Consider the following 18,478-nt stretch of genomic DNA (forward strand, 5'->3'; position numbering starts at 1 on the left):
GATTTGATCAATAACGATAATTAGACTATATTTAGCAGAGTGTGTTATTGTACAGATATTTTAAGGACGTGGACAGCTGACTCCTAAAGTTTTTGATATTCTTCATACTCAGTGTGCTTAGTTCATAACAGTGATAGACATTTTTTCTTACAATGTAATCAGCCAATTATGATAATACAAATGAAATCAGTGTAAACAAACCTGATCTTCGCAGAAGCATCTGAAGTGGCATTTAGACCCATTTACACACAGTTTAATGCAGCTTAGAGGGACATGGAAAGCTTTAAACTGCAGTTACAAATGTATAAATAGTTTTGATATTTTAAACAAAACATTTAATAATGATATTTAAAATTATTTAAAAATTAAAAGATACTTTAAAATCTGTGGCAAAAAAGTGGCTGCGTTTGGAATGATTCTTGTATGTGAAAACACAAAAACAAGCAATATGGGTGTCTAAAACAGAAGTCTCTTAATTAACTCGTTTACTGAACTGTTGTATAAAAGCAGTAGCACATTTATAACAGATTTGAAGAAAAACGGCTCTTCGTGTGATATTAACAAAATGAGATATTTATTCCGCTCATATCTTGAATTACGTGATCATTCTAAATGCATTTTAATAGACAATCACGCAGTGAAAACACACTCTAATGCATACATGCACTAGTTTAATCTCACTTTATCATGTAATGCAGTGTTTTTCAACCACTGTGCCGCGGTACACTAGTGTGCCGTGAGAGATCGTCAGGTGTGCCGTGGGATATTATTCAATTTCACCTAATTGGTCTATTTAATACAGCAGTTAAATAAACAAGCAGTTATTATTAAGTGACTTACATTGACTGACTACAACACTATGCCTGATTTTGCTCTATTGCCTCGTCAAAAGTAGTCTGAAACAAGTCACAACTGCGCGCATCTCCACTCAAATGCAGCGGTGTTTCGTTTATGAATGAAACGAGCGTTTTAAATGAATCTAGTGAAATGATTCAATTTCCCATTCATAAAGAGAGCTTTATTCCCGATTGAACCATCCATTCAAAAGACACAAATGAACGATATGATTCAGTAATTAAATCAGTGTCTTGCCGCCACCTGCTGGCAGATTTAAATTTCTGTAGTCATAATTTTATATTAAAAACATTTATCTCAACATGAATTTATGATTTTGATTGCATTCATTTCACCTCTAAGCCTCATTAAACATATGAAAGGATAAAAACAAAATTCCCCTGTAAACCACTTTGAGGAGTCAAATAGCACCTTGTGATAGGAAGGCTAATTTTTTATTTTTTTTTATCAGTTTTGATTATTGGTTAGAATGTGCTCCTAAAATTTTGACTTGCTCCTAGCAAGAAAAGTAAGTATAGAGCCCTGAGCCATTTTTTTTATTTATATTGTCAGAGAGCTAAAACATTTTACAAAATGTGTTAAATCAGCTGCACAAAGGGATTGGCATGTTGAAAAGATTTTTGTTGAATGATAAATATACTTAAAAATCATCATATTACAGTTCTTTTTTTTAAGAATTGTATATATTCTATTAATATTAATAATATTGTATTCTATTGATGTTGATTTTACTAGTAATATTCTAATCTGTATTCTACCTCAATTGATCATTGTTTGGAAAGTATGTGTCTTGTTCTGACAATAAACCATAAATAATTAACTATCTGGTTTTTCTTTCATTCAGGAGTAAAAATCTGCCTTTAATATTGATAGATATAAAGATTTGACATTTATCGTGATAATTATCAATATCGACTGATATGAAAAACATTATCGTGATCATTTTTTTTGCCATATCGCCCAGCCCTAATAGGCTACAGAGTTTCATTTTTTTTTACAGTTTCGATTGTTGGTGTGCCTTGTGATTTTTTTTAAATTAAAAATGTACCTTGGCTCAAAAAAGGTTGAAAAACACTGATGTAATGTATGCTCACTCTGTAGGTGTTATGTTTGCATACTCTGTAAAATCACACTTTGTTAAAACAACAATTCCGATATTATGGCAGACAATGTATGTGACCCTGGACTACAAAACCAGCCATAAGGTTACATTTCACAAAACTGAGATATATACAACATATGAAAGTTCAATAAATAAGCTTTCTATTGATATATGGTTTGTTAGGATAGGATAACATTTGGCTGAGATGCATCTGTTTGAAAATCTAGAATCTGAGGGTGCAAAAATATCAAAATACTGAGAAAATCACCTTTAAAGTTGTCCAAATTAAGTTCTTAATGCATATTACTAATCAAAAATTACATTTTGATAGGTTTATAGTAGGAATTTTACAAAAAATCTTCATGGAACATGATCTTTACTTAATTTCCTAATGATCTTTGGCATAAAAGAAAAATCAATAATTTTGACCCATACTATGTATTTTTGGCTATTGCTACAAATATACCCCAGCGACTTAAGACTGGTTTGTGCTCCAAGGTCACATATTTATCACACATCCCTATTAAGGAGTTTCACACTGTGCCCACTTAAACCCCATGTCCCGAAAGCACAGGAGAGTGTTAGTGATAAACAGCACCCGTAACACCCACAAGTGCATTTACCCTCTTCATCACTGTCTGAAGAATCCTCGAAGGGCTCAGTTGGCAAACAGGAAACCTCTAACATGAAAACACTCACGGTAACTCATCTGCGCATGTGACTGTACGAGACACCACAGGAGACGCAGCGCTCACGTACCTGGCACCGTCCCGAGGCTGGAGTTATCGAAGAACTGTGTGGGGTGGTTGAGGGCCCCAGGAACGCTGGAGCGCACGTCAAAGAACTTGCTCTTCGGGGAGTCCAGGAACGTCTTCTTCGGCGAGTTGACTTCGGTCTCGCTCAGAGGAGGATGGCGTTTGGTCGGGGTGCACGGAGTGTCTCGCTTGCTCTCCTTCATCTTGTACGCTCGCCGCTTCCACTTGTTGATCTCCTCCTGCTGCTTGTTCACCAGACTACATGAGGAACAGTTCAGAGACATTTGATAAACGCTTAGACACAGGACTTCTGCAGGTGTGATGAATGTAAATTTAAGGCTTAAGACCAAATCGAGAAAATGTAAGGAACAATCTGAATGGAACAATACATCAGTATGGTCTCAAAATGTGACCCTGTACCACAAAACCAGTCGTAATCAATTTATAGTCATAGGTCAATTTATCAAAATTGAGATTTACACACATGAAAGATATATAAACTTCCTATTGATGTATGATTTGTTAGGATAGGACAATATCTGGCCAAGATACAACTATTTGAAAATCTGAGGGTGCAAAAAAAAAAAAAAATCTAAATATTGAGAAAATCGCCTTTAAAGTTGTCCAAATGAAGTTCTTAGCAATGCATATTATCAATCAATTAAGTTCTGATATACTTACGGTAGGAAATATAATATATATAATTTTGACCAATACAATGCATTTTTGGCTATTGCTACAAATATACCGGTGCTTTTTACAGCTGGTTTTGTGGTCCAGGCCATTTTAAAAAGACAACTTCCAGCAGATCTCCATTGCTTTAATTAATTTTACACTATACTAAAAAAAAAAAAAAAAAAAAAAAAAAAAACACACAACAACAATTGGAGGTTTATCTCTGATCAAAAGTGCTAGAATACGGAACTCTATTACTGTTACTGCAAAACAAGTGTTGCTCTTACACAGTATTTCTGTCTTAAGGTTCATAAATCAAGATACATTTGCTGTAGAATCAAAATTATGAGAAATTGATGAAAATGGAGTTCTGTGAGCCGGCTCCGAAAAATCAACCTCATTTAAAGGAAAATATTTCATTCCCGATAGACAGATATTTGATCCTCCAACTATAAACTCAATTCAGTTTGTTCCGTTCCCCAGAAAACAAGACTCATTTTGTCATTGTGTTTCTCTAGTAAATGTATTTTAATTTAAGGCTGCTTAGATATTTGAACTGGAAAACTGAGGAAGATATTCATGTTTTGCAGTGCATGAAACATTCATGAATTGAAGATTTTTTGCTCTGATCTGTAAGTCTGGAGCACATGTGATGTTTCAGAGCGGTTACCTCTCAAACTGAGCGTTCTTCTTCTGCAGCTCCTCCATTTTCTTCTCTTTGAGGGATGTGACCGCTCTGCTGCCTGTGCCCAATCTAAGGTCAAACTCATCGCCGTCTGCGACTGTAAAGACATTTACACAGATCCAACGGTAAGAAATGAGCAATGGATAAGCAAACACTTTACATTAACACTCTTAATTGTACTAGATTTAATCAACTGTGCTTTATGTAATCAATCGCTTATGAATTCAGTTCCACACTGACTCTAATCTAAGTGTCTTACATGACTGTTCATCATCCTGTTGCATTTGCCTCAGGGTCTCCTTCAGTTTGCGGATGACGTCGGCTCTGTGCTCCAACATGGAGGTCATCTGTGCGACTCTAGAATGAAACAATTACAGAAACACATTAAACACACTATTCCCACACTAAACTGTGTAACACAGGATCTTCACTGCTCTATAAACAGGCTTATTTCAGCGGTGGGACGGACACATACTCCTTCTCGTGACTTGTGGTGACTGCGATGTGATCCAGCTCCATTTTGACAAGTTTGTCTTTCAGGGTGGCAAATTCAGCAGCTTCTGGTGTCATGCTCCTCTTAGCCAAAACCTGCAGCACAAGTTAGGGCATGATTGCATTACAAACTGCATTCGGTCACATAAAATGAAACTCACTTTACATTCGGTATTCGCGTACTAAAAGCAGATGAACTAAAATGTGTTGCGTGTCAAACATTCAGCTATTAACCAACCTCTGACTCTTTCAGTTTGTCTTGCAAGTTCTGGATGAGGGCTTCCTTCTCCTTCAGCTGGACACTGAACTCCTGGAGCTGAAGATTTGAGGCATCAGCCTGGACCTTCAGTTTCTGCATCTGCTCCTGAATCTCCTGCCAGACAAACAAAAGAAACAATGTTTAAAGGATATTAAAGATATTCATGTCTTCCTTTCGTCAGTCGCAAAGAAATTTAGTTTTAATTTTTCTCCATATAGTGGACTTCAGTGGTGCTCAAAGGATTGAAGGTTAAAAATGCAGTTTAAACGCAGCTTCAAAGGACTCTAAACGATCCCAGTCAAAGAATAAGGGTCTTATCTAGCAAAACAATCCATTGTTTTATATACACATTTATTCAGTTTTTAAACACAAATGTGACCCTGGACCACAAAACCAGTCATTTGGTTCAGTTTTTAAAAATTGAGATTTATACATCAGTAAATAATCTTTATGTATGGTTTGTTAGGATAGGGCTATTGTTTTCTGAGATACAACTATTTGAAAACCTGCAATCTGAGGTTGCAAACAATCTAAATATTGAGTACGCATAGCAGAGCTAGACAAGATGAGCATTTGAGGTTTCGTTAGATAAGACCCTTATTCCTCGTCTGGGATCGTTTAGAGGCTTAGAGCCATTTGAAGTTGCAATGAAACATCATTTTTAACCTTCAATCCATTGAGCACCATTGAACTCCACTATATGGAGAAAAAATGTATTTCTTTGCTACTGAATAAAGAAATACATTAACATCTTGGATAACATGGAAGTGAGCAAATCAAGAATTTTTTTATTTTGGGAGTGTTTGCATGCCCAAAAAACAAGTTCGGTAACAAATCACTTTGTTAATGGTACTATCTAGTGATTTGATGTGATTATTATACTTTAACTGACATGCCACCAATTCTGAAAGTCTGGCTTAATGAGTTTGTCCGGTAATTGTCCGTATAAATAAGACAGACTGGTCTATAGATCAGGTGCACTCCTCTCATAAATAGGAGCATTCAAGCATGACTTTAAAGATGCAAAGAAAGGTTGTGCACACTAAATGATTGGAGAGGTCCGGCATCAACAGAATGAAATCTGTCATTTTATCTAAAAAAAGCCAGTGATAATTAATAGTGAGGGTTAAAAAATGCATTGATACAATAGTAAAAGTAGTGTGAAATGATTGATGCCTGCTCTCCGTACCTCCATCTGTTTCTGCGTCTGCCGCAGCTGAAGTGACACGCGCTGATTGTCCTGCAGAAGCTCAGCCTCAGTTTTGGGCAGGGTGCCGTGCTGGCCTTGAAGCAGAGTTAAAGTCTCTCTTCTCTGATCCTGGAGTCGCTGCTCAGACTCTGCAGAGGCCGATTTGAGGGGGGAGGCTGCCGTCTCGCATTGGTTCAACAGAGCCTGAGGGTCAACACTGAGGGTCAGGAAAGGTGCGGAACAAAAACACAGAACACCATTTCAAAACACAAGCATCGCTTACAAAATAAAACGTGTTCAGATGCTCGGTCGCTTTGGCGCGGCGAGTGATTTGACGCTCGTGCAGCTGTACGATAGCAGCGGTCTGAGGAGATCCGAGCAGAGATCTGAGCTCCTCCAGCTCATGAGTCCTTTGCTGACGCTCCTCTGACACCATCACTGCGTATTTGGACAAACCTTCCTCTAGAAGCCTTAGACCAGCCTCCAGTGTCTGATCAACACACACAAAAAGGCACATCAATACTAGAAAGTAACATGTTGAATAATAGTCATCACATTTAGATCTTGATACAATACAGTGTCCAGTAGTGTTAAAGTTACAAAAGTAGCTCTACAGAAGAGAATAAACAATATTTAGATTGATGTTAATTTAAATGTCAGTGTTAAAATTGCAAAAATTAGTTATCGAATAGAATTGTGCTTTTTCCAGGGAATGCGATTCATTCACAAAGTATGTGTAAGCGGTTTTTCCTTGACGCAACCCATCGAAAGGCTTATATAAACGCTGCAAAATAACCCTTAACAGTTAGTGGTTCAACAGTGTGCTCATATATAGGTTTAAGATGCATAGTGCAAAAGGATGTGCATTGATTTGTGTTTTAAACTCATGGGGAGCGCAATGAAACTGTCTGAAGCCAAAGTTGTCTGTGTTGTCTCTCTCCTCTCTCCTTCACGCACCACGCCCACTTTTGCAGCATTTTTCAAAACTGTGGTGTTTAGCAGTGTTGTTTTTGACAACCATCTTAGATTTAGTCTTAGTCTTTTGGACTAAAATGCTTCTTAGTTTTAGTCAAATTTTAGTCACTTCTATATGTGATAGTTTTAGTCCAATTTTAGTCGACGAAAAGTCAAAAAGGTTTTAGTCTAGTTTTAGTCAAAAAAAGGGAAAAAGGTAGTCTTTTAACAAATTAATGTAGGTCAGTAAGTATTTTGCTGTTGGGTAGCGTCACTTATAAGTTCTGAAAAAAGCAGATCCATAGTTCAACACAATGTGAGCTTCCGGATCGACAATTTTCACAAATAATTACAATAATGAAGGTATGTTTTAGAACATCGTCTGCTAAATGAATAAATGTAAATGTAAACATAAGACAAACAAGGATGGAATGCTAAAACGGCTTGCCATACTAGTATAGCAAAGAGTATTTAATGCTAAAACGGCTTGCCATAGCGTCAGATACTTTTTAAGTTTTAATTGGCATGCACAATAAGCGGAAATGTCATGCATTTTAAACGTCTGACGGACCACCCACTAACATTTTCGTCTATTCTCGTCTCGTCATGTTTTAGTCATCAACGAGCCATTTTTATCTCGTCATCGTCTCGTTATCGTCATGAAAAAAAATGCCGTCAACGAAATGATTTCGTCATCGTCATCGTTGACGAAAACAACACTGGTGTTTAGCCAGTGCTGAAACAGGGGGGTGTCGTTACCCTATAATGGTTTGATGTTTTCTACTGTTTCAGAAAAAAAAAAAAAAAGTTCAAGAAATGAAAAAAAAAAAATCCAAAAAAATAAAATAAATAAATAAATTTGCGAAATCGCTCCCAAATCCTGATATGAATCAAATGATTCACGATCCGTGCTACAAAGATATGATCTAAAGCAAAAGATTTGTGAACCCGCTCCGAAATTCCGATCTAAATCAAATGCTTTGCAATCCGCAATCATTTGATTGAATAATAATTCATGAACCCATTCCGATCTAAATCTAATGATTCACAATTAGCAAAGTCCCGATCTGAAACAAATTTGGTGCACTTTGAAACAGTGAATCATTTCGCGACCCACTGTTTTTACTAATGAATTGCTTGAAAAGAATGATCGAAGTTACGAGTTTGAACCAATCAGAGTGGTTCCAGCGTAAAGGACTCAACTGTTCCTCTGTTCCTCTTTTCGCATCTTCAGCCATGTTTACACGACACTGAGAACTATTACCTACCTCGATTGTTTTCTAACATTACCTGAAATGATTGAAAAGGTCATGATATTTTTTGTTTTTGAAACGCATAGGCTACGTGTCTATCAATAATTCCAGCACTTTTCAAGTACCTCTTCGGGAATAATGCCATTTTCAAGGGTTTCCCCTGCCTTACATTTCAAAAAGTCAAATTCAAGAACATTGTACAAACCCTGGTTGCTGAACAATAAACAGGATCATACCTGCAGGTACTGCTGCCGTCTTTCCAACAGATGTGTCAGTCTCTGATCCCAGACCTGCTGGAAGTCATCCTGAAGCGATCGGAAAGACTGTGACGGAGACTGAGCCGCGAGCGTGAGCAGGTCCTGCAGTCGAGACTCCTCAAACGAGGCCACATCACGCTGCACCTCCGTCTCAAAGTGCGTCTTGTAGCGCTGTGCCAGTCTCCTGTAGGCCTCCTACAATGGTTTTTCCTTATGTTAGCATTTCTTAATTTCACAAAACATCCCCTGAACAGACATTAGTGGTTGTGATTTGTTTCTCAGCTGACTCTTACCACAATCTTGATCAGAACGAGGTTCAATCTGGTTGTTTTCTTGGTGTGTGTATCGTGGACTGTTCTCTGTTCCTTTGGAATGAAGCGCACCAGCTGATAGATCACAGCCCATTCTTCACGGTTCACTTCGGCTAAAGCTTTAGTGGGACGATCGATGATCAGCTGGAGCTTTGCGAAGGCCGACTTCACATGGAAGAGAAACCTGATGTCAGACTACTGAAGAGGGTCAAACAGTATTTAGAAGACCACACACACCATCATCATTTACCTGCAGTTTCTCAGCAGATGCATCAATCTCAGGAAGATGTGTGAAGAAGATTGCAGATGTGTGTTTGGACTGTAGGTTAGTCTGATCAGACACGCTGCAGTTCACCTCAATGAGAGACTGAAACACAACAACACTCAGCTTTAAAAACATGTTCCAGGAACTGATCATTCTGAGTTAGAAATGAAAAGGAGACACACCTGACTAAGAGAATGGACTTCAGATTCCAGCAGGATCTTCTGCTTTTCCAGCTGCTCTGCTTTTGATTCAATGTGTGTCAGCTGTGGAGTATGACAACAATGTTAACAAACATATGTGACCCTGAATCACAAAACCAGTTATAAGGGTCAACTTTGAAACTGATTTTTATTTGGTTGAGATACAACTATTTGAAAATCTAAAATCTGAGAGTGCAAATCACATGCACACTTTTAAAAGAGAGCTTCAGTGCTTTCAGTGATTTTAAGAGTGTATGAGATGATCTTAAGCACTCACCTTCTTCATTTTCCCCTCCAGTTCTTGTTTGAGCTGATCTCTCTCTTTCGTGATGTCTCTTAAAGACTGAAGGATCTGCTCAGCACGGGTCTTCTCGTTCTCCAGCTGATCCTTCGCACCAGCGATAGACTCAAGCTCCTCTGTCAGCTGGTTTCTCTAAAGAAACAACTATTTGCTTTAATCTGCTTTCATCGATGCAAAATGTGACCCTGGAGCACAAACTAGTCATAAGTAGCACAGGTATATTTGTAGCAATAGACAAAAATACACTGTATGGGGCAAAATGACTGATTTTACTTATATGCCAAAAATCATAATGATATTAAGTAAAGATCATGTTGCATAAATACATTTTGTAAATTTCCTACCGTAAATATCAAAACTTAATTTCTGATTAGTAATATGCATTGCTAAGACCTTTATTTGCACAACTTAAAAAAGTCATTTTCTCAATATTTAGATTTTTTTTGCACCCTCGGATTCCAGATTTTTAAATAGTTGCATCTCAGCCAAATATTGTCCTATTCTAACAAACCATACATCAGTGGAAAGCTAAGCTTATTTATGTAGCTTTCAGATTATGTATAAATCTCAATGAATTCTCTTATGACAGGTTTTGTGGTCCAGGGTCATGCAACAGAGATTATTAACCAGCTTACCGTCTCCTCGCTCTTCTGAAGATCCTGTCTCAATTGTTCTCCCTCCTCTCTGGTTCTCTTCAGGATGTTCTGGAGTTCATCCTTCTCTTTTGTTAGTGAGGTGAGGTTTAATTGGAGGTTTTGGATGTCTGTGTTTTGCTGGTCTCGTAAAGCTGAGAGATCTTTGCTCATCTGACTCAACTGAGAGTGTAATAAGATTATAATTAGCTAAATCATTCCCCTGTCGTATGTACAGCTGTTATCTCATGTCTAACAACACTCACCTGCTGCTGAAGCCGAGACTCTTTGGCAGCACTCTGCTCCATCAGTTCTGCGTTCTCTTTCTGCTGTTGCTTCAGTTCCTCCTTAGTGACATGCAGTAAATCCTGATACATTTTAGACTATTGGAAAGAATAAACAGTCAGTTCAGTCAGAGATGTGTTGTGTAGAGTTCAGATGACATTATAATGACATGAAGCCTTACGGTCGCAGCTGCCTCCTGAAGATCTTTCCTGAGCACCACCCTCTGGTTCCTCAGAGACTCCATCTCCTCACTGAGAGCTTGAATCTAGACAAGATCACAAAGAAATAAATCACACATTATGAGGAATTTGTATCACAATACTTCAATTGTTAATGGAAAAAAAAAAGTGGAAACAACTATTCAATTCCTATTATGATGAAGATATTTTGAAGAAATCCGGTGAATTCTGGCAACCAACAGTTTCTGTTTTCACTGACTTCCATAATATTTGTCCATACTATGCAAGTCAATGGGCACTGAAACTATTTGGTTACCCAAATTCTTTAAAATATTGTCTTTTGGTTTTTGCAGTTAATTGCAGTTTAGAACTCAGGTTGAGTAAATGATGCAAAAATTGTTTTTGGGTTAACTTTCTTTTTAAAACAACAGTTATGATGATCCAGCTCTCTGCTCATTGTATAATGATCAACTGAATGACCTGAAGTTCAAAATTTACCAAACTCACTAGACAAGTCTCAAACTCATTACTAAAGGATTTGAAAGCTATTTTCATGGACTCATTTAAAACATTACAATTCTGCAGATTTAATAATTTATGACCTCTTTAAAACCAAGTAATGAAAATTTGTGACCCTGCACCACAAAACCAGTCATAAGGGACAATTTTTGTTTAAATGCAGATTTATACATCACCTGAACGTGTTAGGACAATATTTGACAAAAAGGGGTGCAAAACAAATCTAAATACTGAGAAAATCACCTTTAAAAGTTGTCCAAATTCAGTTCTCAGTAATGCATATTAATAAAATAATTAATAATGATTTTTGGCATAAAAGAAAAATCTAGATTTTTGACAGTGTATTTTTGTCTATTGCTACAAATATACCCGTGCTACTTACGACTGGTTTTGTGGTCCAAGATCACATTTATGAGATTAATTAATTGGAACTCAATGCCATTATCATTTCTAAAAGTACTGTAAGTATCTTAGCAATGCTTCAAAGTTTGAAAATACAACTTTCAATCGATCTATTATTTTAACTATTATTTATTGTCTTGTTTTGTGAGAAACTGATCAAAATGAAAAAAATTTCACCGAATGCGTTTTTGCAGTGAGAGGCGCCTTTTTTGAATGGTTTTCTGTTGGCAGTGAGCGTTCTGCGCGCTGCTTATGCCCCGGGCGCCTCGCGTTTTCGCCGCCTGCTGCGCCTCGTGTTTTTGCACAAGCGCTCTGAGCGCCTGAATTAGGAGAGAGAAAAAAAAAAAAAAAGCAACTCTGAGCGGAGAAACGGCAGACGTCATTCGCATGTTTTCCATTGTCCAATCGAATGAATGGAGAGGCGGGCCTTCTGTTGTGGTGACGAAAGTTTACCGTTGCTTAAAAAGTCCGGAGACTGAAAGAAATGGAGGAGAAACTTTTGGTGTCTGTCGTGGGTAAACCGGAGCTGTATTTTTTGGGGGTTTCTGCTAATATGACAGTTTAATTAACAGCAAAAACCAAAGATTTTAGAGCGCTCGCGCTATAATCCTTTGATTTGATTGACAGGACAGCTGTTTTGGTCGTTGCCTAGCAACATAAAAAAAACGGCAGCACACTGCTCTTTTTTAAAAGTCACCAAAAAAAAAAAAGAATCGCAGTGCTGTGCGCCTCGCATTTTTAGAAGTAAAAGATGCGTTCGGTGTGATCACGGCCTAAGGCCTTTAAACTTGAAATCTGTATGTTCTATGTGCTCTCTTGCATTAAAAGTTTGCAAACAGTCACATACCTGCTCAAGCTGGGCTTTCTGCTTAGTGGGGCTCAGCTGACCAGACACCCGATGTTTCTTCTGTTTGAGCGTTCCTTGGGCCTGAATCAGCTGAAGAGAAAGATTTAAATGAGTAAACCAACTGTTAACCTCTTCATTGATTCAGTAAGGCACACCACCCATGTGCTGTTACCTCTCGAACACCCTGCAGGATCTCCTGAAGGTCTCCTCCTTCACTCAGAGACGTCATGCTGGAGGAAGAGCTGGACTGGTTACTCGCAGCATCTCTCTCTGCCATCAGACGGTCTCTCTCGGCACAAACCGACTGCAGCTCCAGTCTCAACTGCACCATCTGTGAAGAAGCAAAGAACACTCTGCTATAGATCTGAACCTCACTCAGCAGCGCAGGAGCTGATGGTGTCCATGAAGCTTGTGTTACCATCTCGCTCTTCTCCAGTTGATCTCTCTTCAGCTGCTCTCTCTCGTCTTTCACAGCCTTCAGTGTCTCCAGCAGCCGGTCTCTCTCTTGAGTCAGAGCCGTGATGTTAGCTTCAGCCGTCTTCATCGCTGATAGCTTCTCCTGCTGCTCTTCGGTTCTCTCAAAAAGCAGACGCTCTTTCTCTGCAGAAGATGACTGAAGCTCTTCTCGTAGCTGCAGCAACTGATAAGAGAAAATATGATAAAATATGGGCAATTCATGAATCAGAGAAACTTCTAGATGATTAAAAAAAACAGTAAAAACTACACTAAAATCCACTTGAAGGTTTATTAAGGCTATGATGTGAGATCAGGGTATATGCAGGAATCCTAAAGGCAAATTACGTGACATCACCCCGGCCCTGAACCAATCGCGTGGATAGAGCACGCCGTTGTTAATATTAGGAGGAAAATAAATATATTTATGCTTTTTTGGAGTCAAACACTTCACAAAGGACAATGCTTGAACAAAATTTAAGACCTCGTAAAAACGTGATTAAGACTTTTTAATACCTTTTAAGTGCCTTTATTTTCTCATAATTGATTTATCAACTTTTAATACTTTTAAGACCCCGCAGACACCCTGGAGATGTTTAAATGGAGATGAAAGGGGCAGTTCAATCAATAATAGAAATTGTTATTATGTACTCAATCTTGTGTCGTTTTAAACTTGAACGCAAAGAAGATTTTTGAAGAATGTTGGGAACTTGACTTTTAAAGTAGGGACAAAAAATACAATACAAGTCCAAGGGAACCAAAACTGTTTGGTTACCATTATTCTTCAAAATATGACCCTGGGCCACAAAACGAGTCATAGGGGTCAAGATACACCTATTTGATAACCCGGAATCTGAGGATGAAAAAATACATAAAACAAATACTGAGAAAAATCATCTTTAAAGTTGTCCAAATATAATTCTTAGCAATGCATATTAGTAATCGAAAAATTAAGTTAATATTTTTAAAGTAGGAAATGTAAAAAAAAATGTCTTCATGATCTTAATATCCTTAGCATAAAAACAAACCAAAACATTTTGTCCAATAGAATGTATTTTTGGCTATTTCTACAAAAATACATGTGCTACTTAATACTGGTTTTGTGGTCCAGGGTAATAATATCATATTTTGTGTTTCACGAAATTAAGTCATACAAGTTTTGAACAAAATGAGGGCAAGTAAATAATAACAGTTTTGGGTGAACCATCCCTTTAAGTCAACACTTCCCCTAACTGAAGGAGGACTCCGATCACTCACAGTGTCTTCCTTCTCCTCCAGGTCTCTCCTCAGCTGGTTCTTCTCCTCTCTGTTGACCTTCAGGATCTCCAGGAGCTGCTCTCTCTCCTCAGTGACTGAGGCCAGGCTGGTCTGCATCTCCTCTAGAAGCGTGCTCTCCAGATCGCTCTGGTTCTTCTCAGACAGCAGATGGTCTCTCTCAGCAAAGGCCATCTGGAGCTGCTCTCGCACCTCGACCAGCTGGGAATCATTAGAGAATTTTAGTTTGCATTTGAACAGAGACAGGAAGAGAGACGAACTACACTGAAAAGTGACTCACCGTCTCGTCCTGTTGTTGCTGCTCTCTCTTGAGCTGTTCGCTCTCATCTGTGAGCCGCTGTAGAGTCTCCCGGAGCTGATCTCGCTCCTCAGTCACGGCGCTCATTCTGGAGCTCATCTCATCCATGTCTCCGGTTCTTTCAGAGGACACGCGGTCTCTCTCGGCACAGACGGACTCGAGTTCTGACCTCAACTGGACCATCTGAATGAAGGGAACACTCTGTTAAAGGATTAGTTCACTTTCAGAACAAAAATTTACAGAATTTACTCACCCCACCTTCATGTCTTTTAATTGTTAAGAAATCATTTTTTAAGGACAACATACATTTCAGGAATGTTCTCAGGAATGTTAATACACTTTTTAACCTCAAATGCTGGTCTTGAATTTGGAGGAGAAAACGAGATTGGATTTTGAGACATACATTAACTGTCTTGAAACAGAGTGCAGAGTATGCATCGCAGAGCTAGACAAAATGAGCATTTTTGGTTAAAAAGTGTTTAAGAAAAATAGCAGATCGTTTCACTAGATAAGGCGGTTATTCCTCAGCTGGAATCGTTTAGAGCTAGGGTTGCAAAAAGGTGGAAAATTTCCAATAAATTTCAGAAACATTCCAGAAATTTTGGAAACATTGCAGGATTTTTTGGAATCTTTCAGGAAATTTTCCATTACAGCAGTTAGAAGCTTCATATAAACTGGGCACTATAGAAGTCCACTATATGGAGAAAATTCCTGAAATGTCCTGAGAAAACAATTTCTTTGTTTGTTTTTTCTTCATCTTGGATGACAATGGGAAGAGTAAATTATCCGTAATTTTGTTCAGGAAGTGAACTAATCCTTTAAAACATGGATAAACCCAAAAGTGGGAACATGTTCAGTGTAACAGCTGTATATTTCAAAATCATTATTCGCAGAGCTGAACTTCCATTGTAAGTATAATGTGACTGTAAATCGTATTCAGATGCATAGAAGCTATTTTCTGTGGTAGGATGAAGTACAGGCTGAGAATAGCTCTTTTAAAGTAATTAAATTTCACCCAGTTGTCATTTTTACCGTCTGGTCTCTGTCCTGCTGCGCTCTCTTCAGCTGCTCCACCTTGTCTCTGAGGCCCTGCAGTGTCTGCTGGAGCTGGTCTCGCTCCTCCGTCAGAGAGCTGATGTCGGCCTTCATCTTCTCCATCATCTCAGTGTCACTGTGTGTGTTTACGGAGCGCTCAGACAGCAGACGCTCTCGCTCACAGCGAACACTCTCCAACTCCTCTGTCAGCTGCTTCATCTGGGGAGGTCAAAGAGGACATACGGTTTGTATTTGTTCTCAACTAGGGCTGGGCGGTATGACCAAAATTTTATTTCACGGTAACGATATCTTTCACTATATATTATATTTATATATATATATATTCAGTCATATATAGGTAGTTATTCCAGAAAATGTACAAAAGGGCTTTATATAATAAATAAGCTTGAATATTTAAGAAAAGAAAAGGACTTGATCTTATTTGATTATTTTGTATTTTATTCCTCCTCCTGCTCAGGATATTCTTTTGAGCCCTCCTCATTTGTTCGTTTCTCCTTTTCCATGTTTTTACAACCTCCCAGAGTATCCTTCAGTCTTGCATTCAACGGTTTGACTAGTTTCAGCCTCATGCGTGCTGCAGGTGAGTTGGCCACGCCCACTTATTTACATTTTGCGGTATACACCGAATAAATTTTTATGGTACACATTTCATTCCGCGGTAATGATATATACCATCATACCCCAGCTCTATTCTCAACTCACCATTTTGTGTGAATGACTCAGATTTAATAAATAAACAAGCACCAATAATGATTATCCAACTCTACAGAATTGTGACTCTTGCTTCAATAATCAAGCTCATCAACAGCCCATATTAAAGGATTAGTTCACTTGCAGAATAAAAATGTACAGATTTTACTCATCTCCTTGTTATCCAAGATGTTCATGTCTTTCTTTCTTCAGTCGTAAAGAAATTGTTTTCTGAGGAAAACATTTCAGGAATTTTCCCCACATAGTGGACTTTTATGGTGCCTCCTAACTTCCAAAATGCATTTTTACGGTTCAAGACAGTTAGGGTATGAAGAGCATTTTTTGTTAAAAAGTGTATAAATATAGATTTTTTATTTTTAAAAATAACTGCTAGATAAAATCCTTATTCCTCAGCTGGAATTGTTTAAAGCCATTTGAAGCTGCATTTAAACGGCATTTTGTAAGTTCAAACTCAAGGGCACCATAGAAGTACACCATATGGAGAACATTCCAGAAACATTTTCCTCAAAAAATTTTTTCTTTACAACTGAAGAAAGAAAGACATGAACATCTTGAATGACAAGGGGGTGAGTACATTAACTCACTTTCAGAATTTACAGATAATCCTTATATAAATGGTTCACATGATCTACCTGATCCTGAAGCTCCTGCAGCTGCTGAGATGTGTTTTCAGAGTCCTGGATTTTAGACTCTATGATCGATCGCTGAGACTCCAGCTCTTGTACAGTGTTCTGAAGATCTTTCACCTTCTCAAGAGCTCCTCTCAACTCCTCTTGATTTTCAATCATCTGTGTTACAAAAAAAAAAAAAAAAACTTGTGTTTAATTAGACACTTAATTAGTTGCTCCATTTCTCAAAATCCTTTGAAACCACTTCAAATCTCACCATTTCGACATTCTCCTGCAGATCAGATTTTAACTGGTTCTTCTCTTCATTCACAGCGTCCAGCTCCTCTTTAAGCTGCTGCATCTGTGAGAGAATTCACACAGTATAAAAACCACGATCATCAGCATCTGATGTGCTCCAAATCATCGCTTGTGAAGGTCTCCGATTACCTGCTGGAGTTGTTCATCATGCTGTGTCTCCAGCTGTGGGCCGCTGCGTTCCTGCTGAACCTGCATAAGCTGAGAAAACACTTCCTATATAAACAAACACTCACCTTACTTTATATGTGACCCTGGACCACAAAACCAGTCATAAGGTTAAATTTTACAAAACTGAGATGTATACATCATATGAAAGCTCAATAAATAAGCTTTCTATTGATGTATGGTTTGTTAGGATAGGACAAGATTTGGCCGAGATACATCTATTTGAAAATTAGGAATCTGAGGGTGCAAAAAAAATCAAAATACTGAGAAAATCACCTTTAAAGTTCTCCAAATTAGGTTCTTAACAATGCACATTACTAATCAAAAATTACATTTTGATATATTTACAGTAGGAATTTTACAAAAAATCTTCATGGAACATGATCTTTACTTAATTTCCTAATGATTTTTGGCATAAAAGAAAAATCAATAATTTTGACCCATGCAATGTATTTTTGGCTATTGCTACAAACATACCCCAGCGACTTAAGACTGGTTTTGTGCTCCAGGGTTACATATACTAAAATAAAACCTCAACAGCTGAATTCAGCATTTACCATCCCATTAGTGTCTTCAAGGTCCCTCTTGAGCTGGTCTCTCTCTTCTCTCAGGCCCTGGAGAATCTCTTGGAGCTGCTCTCGCTCTTCAGTTATTGAGCTGATAGCGTGTCTCAGCTTCTCCATCTCACCCGGGTCGCTTTGAACTTCCTCCATCTTCTCAGACAGAAGCACACCCCTCTCAGCATGAACAGACTCCAGCTCTGTGCTCAACTGCGCCGACTGACACAGTAATAAAACAGTGTTAAAATCACTCGTGCATATGATTAGTGGGACTGTGTGTGGTGTGAACAGACCTTCTGTGTGGCCTGCTCTAATGATGCGAGCAGTGTGCCGTTCTCCTGCGTGACGTGCTGGAGATCCGTCTGGATGCTCTGGAGCTGTTCTGACGTCTCTGTGAGCTGTTGGGTCAGTTCTGCTTCCTTCAGCTGAGCATCAACCAGATCGCTCTCCATCTTCAGCAGCTGATCCTGAGCTGCAGACATCTCGTCTTTCAGTCTCTGATGGTCTTCATTCAAACTGGACTGAGCGGATATCAAAGAGTCTCTCTCCTCTCTAACAGAACACAGCTCTTCTGACAGACCGCACACCTGAGAAACAGCAAATATATTCACAGGGTT

General features: G+C 38.4%; 1 protein-coding gene across 1 annotated transcript in view; it reads right to left on the bottom strand.

The window, feature by feature from the left end:
* The window catches only part of cenpe (centromere protein E), a 36,869-nt gene that overhangs the window by 1,226 nt on the left and 17,165 nt on the right, over positions 1 to 18,478 (bottom strand). The window contains exons 30-56 of the mRNA XM_073841511.1: positions 18,155 to 18,448; positions 17,859 to 18,080; positions 17,266 to 17,334; positions 17,096 to 17,179; positions 16,843 to 16,998; positions 15,476 to 15,691; positions 14,426 to 14,626; positions 14,128 to 14,346; positions 12,890 to 13,057; positions 12,590 to 12,748; positions 12,418 to 12,507; positions 10,652 to 10,735; positions 10,452 to 10,568; positions 10,189 to 10,368; positions 9,530 to 9,628; positions 9,235 to 9,315; positions 9,038 to 9,154; positions 8,770 to 8,952; positions 8,456 to 8,671; positions 6,296 to 6,502; positions 6,013 to 6,216; positions 4,803 to 4,937; positions 4,548 to 4,660; positions 4,332 to 4,429; positions 4,058 to 4,169; positions 2,717 to 2,970; positions 2,581 to 2,637 (exon numbers count right to left, since the gene is read on the bottom strand). Of these exons, the coding sequence (XP_073697612.1) occupies positions 2,581 to 2,637; positions 2,717 to 2,970; positions 4,058 to 4,169; positions 4,332 to 4,429; positions 4,548 to 4,660; positions 4,803 to 4,937; positions 6,013 to 6,216; positions 6,296 to 6,502; positions 8,456 to 8,671; positions 8,770 to 8,952; positions 9,038 to 9,154; positions 9,235 to 9,315; positions 9,530 to 9,628; positions 10,189 to 10,368; positions 10,452 to 10,568; positions 10,652 to 10,735; positions 12,418 to 12,507; positions 12,590 to 12,748; positions 12,890 to 13,057; positions 14,128 to 14,346; positions 14,426 to 14,626; positions 15,476 to 15,691; positions 16,843 to 16,998; positions 17,096 to 17,179; positions 17,266 to 17,334; positions 17,859 to 18,080; positions 18,155 to 18,448 (4,135 nt within the window). The remainder of the gene's footprint in view (positions 1 to 2,580; positions 2,638 to 2,716; positions 2,971 to 4,057; positions 4,170 to 4,331; positions 4,430 to 4,547; positions 4,661 to 4,802; positions 4,938 to 6,012; positions 6,217 to 6,295; positions 6,503 to 8,455; positions 8,672 to 8,769; positions 8,953 to 9,037; positions 9,155 to 9,234; positions 9,316 to 9,529; positions 9,629 to 10,188; positions 10,369 to 10,451; positions 10,569 to 10,651; positions 10,736 to 12,417; positions 12,508 to 12,589; positions 12,749 to 12,889; positions 13,058 to 14,127; positions 14,347 to 14,425; positions 14,627 to 15,475; positions 15,692 to 16,842; positions 16,999 to 17,095; positions 17,180 to 17,265; positions 17,335 to 17,858; positions 18,081 to 18,154; positions 18,449 to 18,478) is intronic.

This window comes from Garra rufa, chromosome 6 (assembly GCF_049309525.1).
Source record: "Garra rufa chromosome 6, GarRuf1.0, whole genome shotgun sequence".
In the NCBI taxonomy this organism is placed as follows: domain Eukaryota; kingdom Metazoa; phylum Chordata; class Actinopteri; order Cypriniformes; family Cyprinidae; genus Garra; species Garra rufa.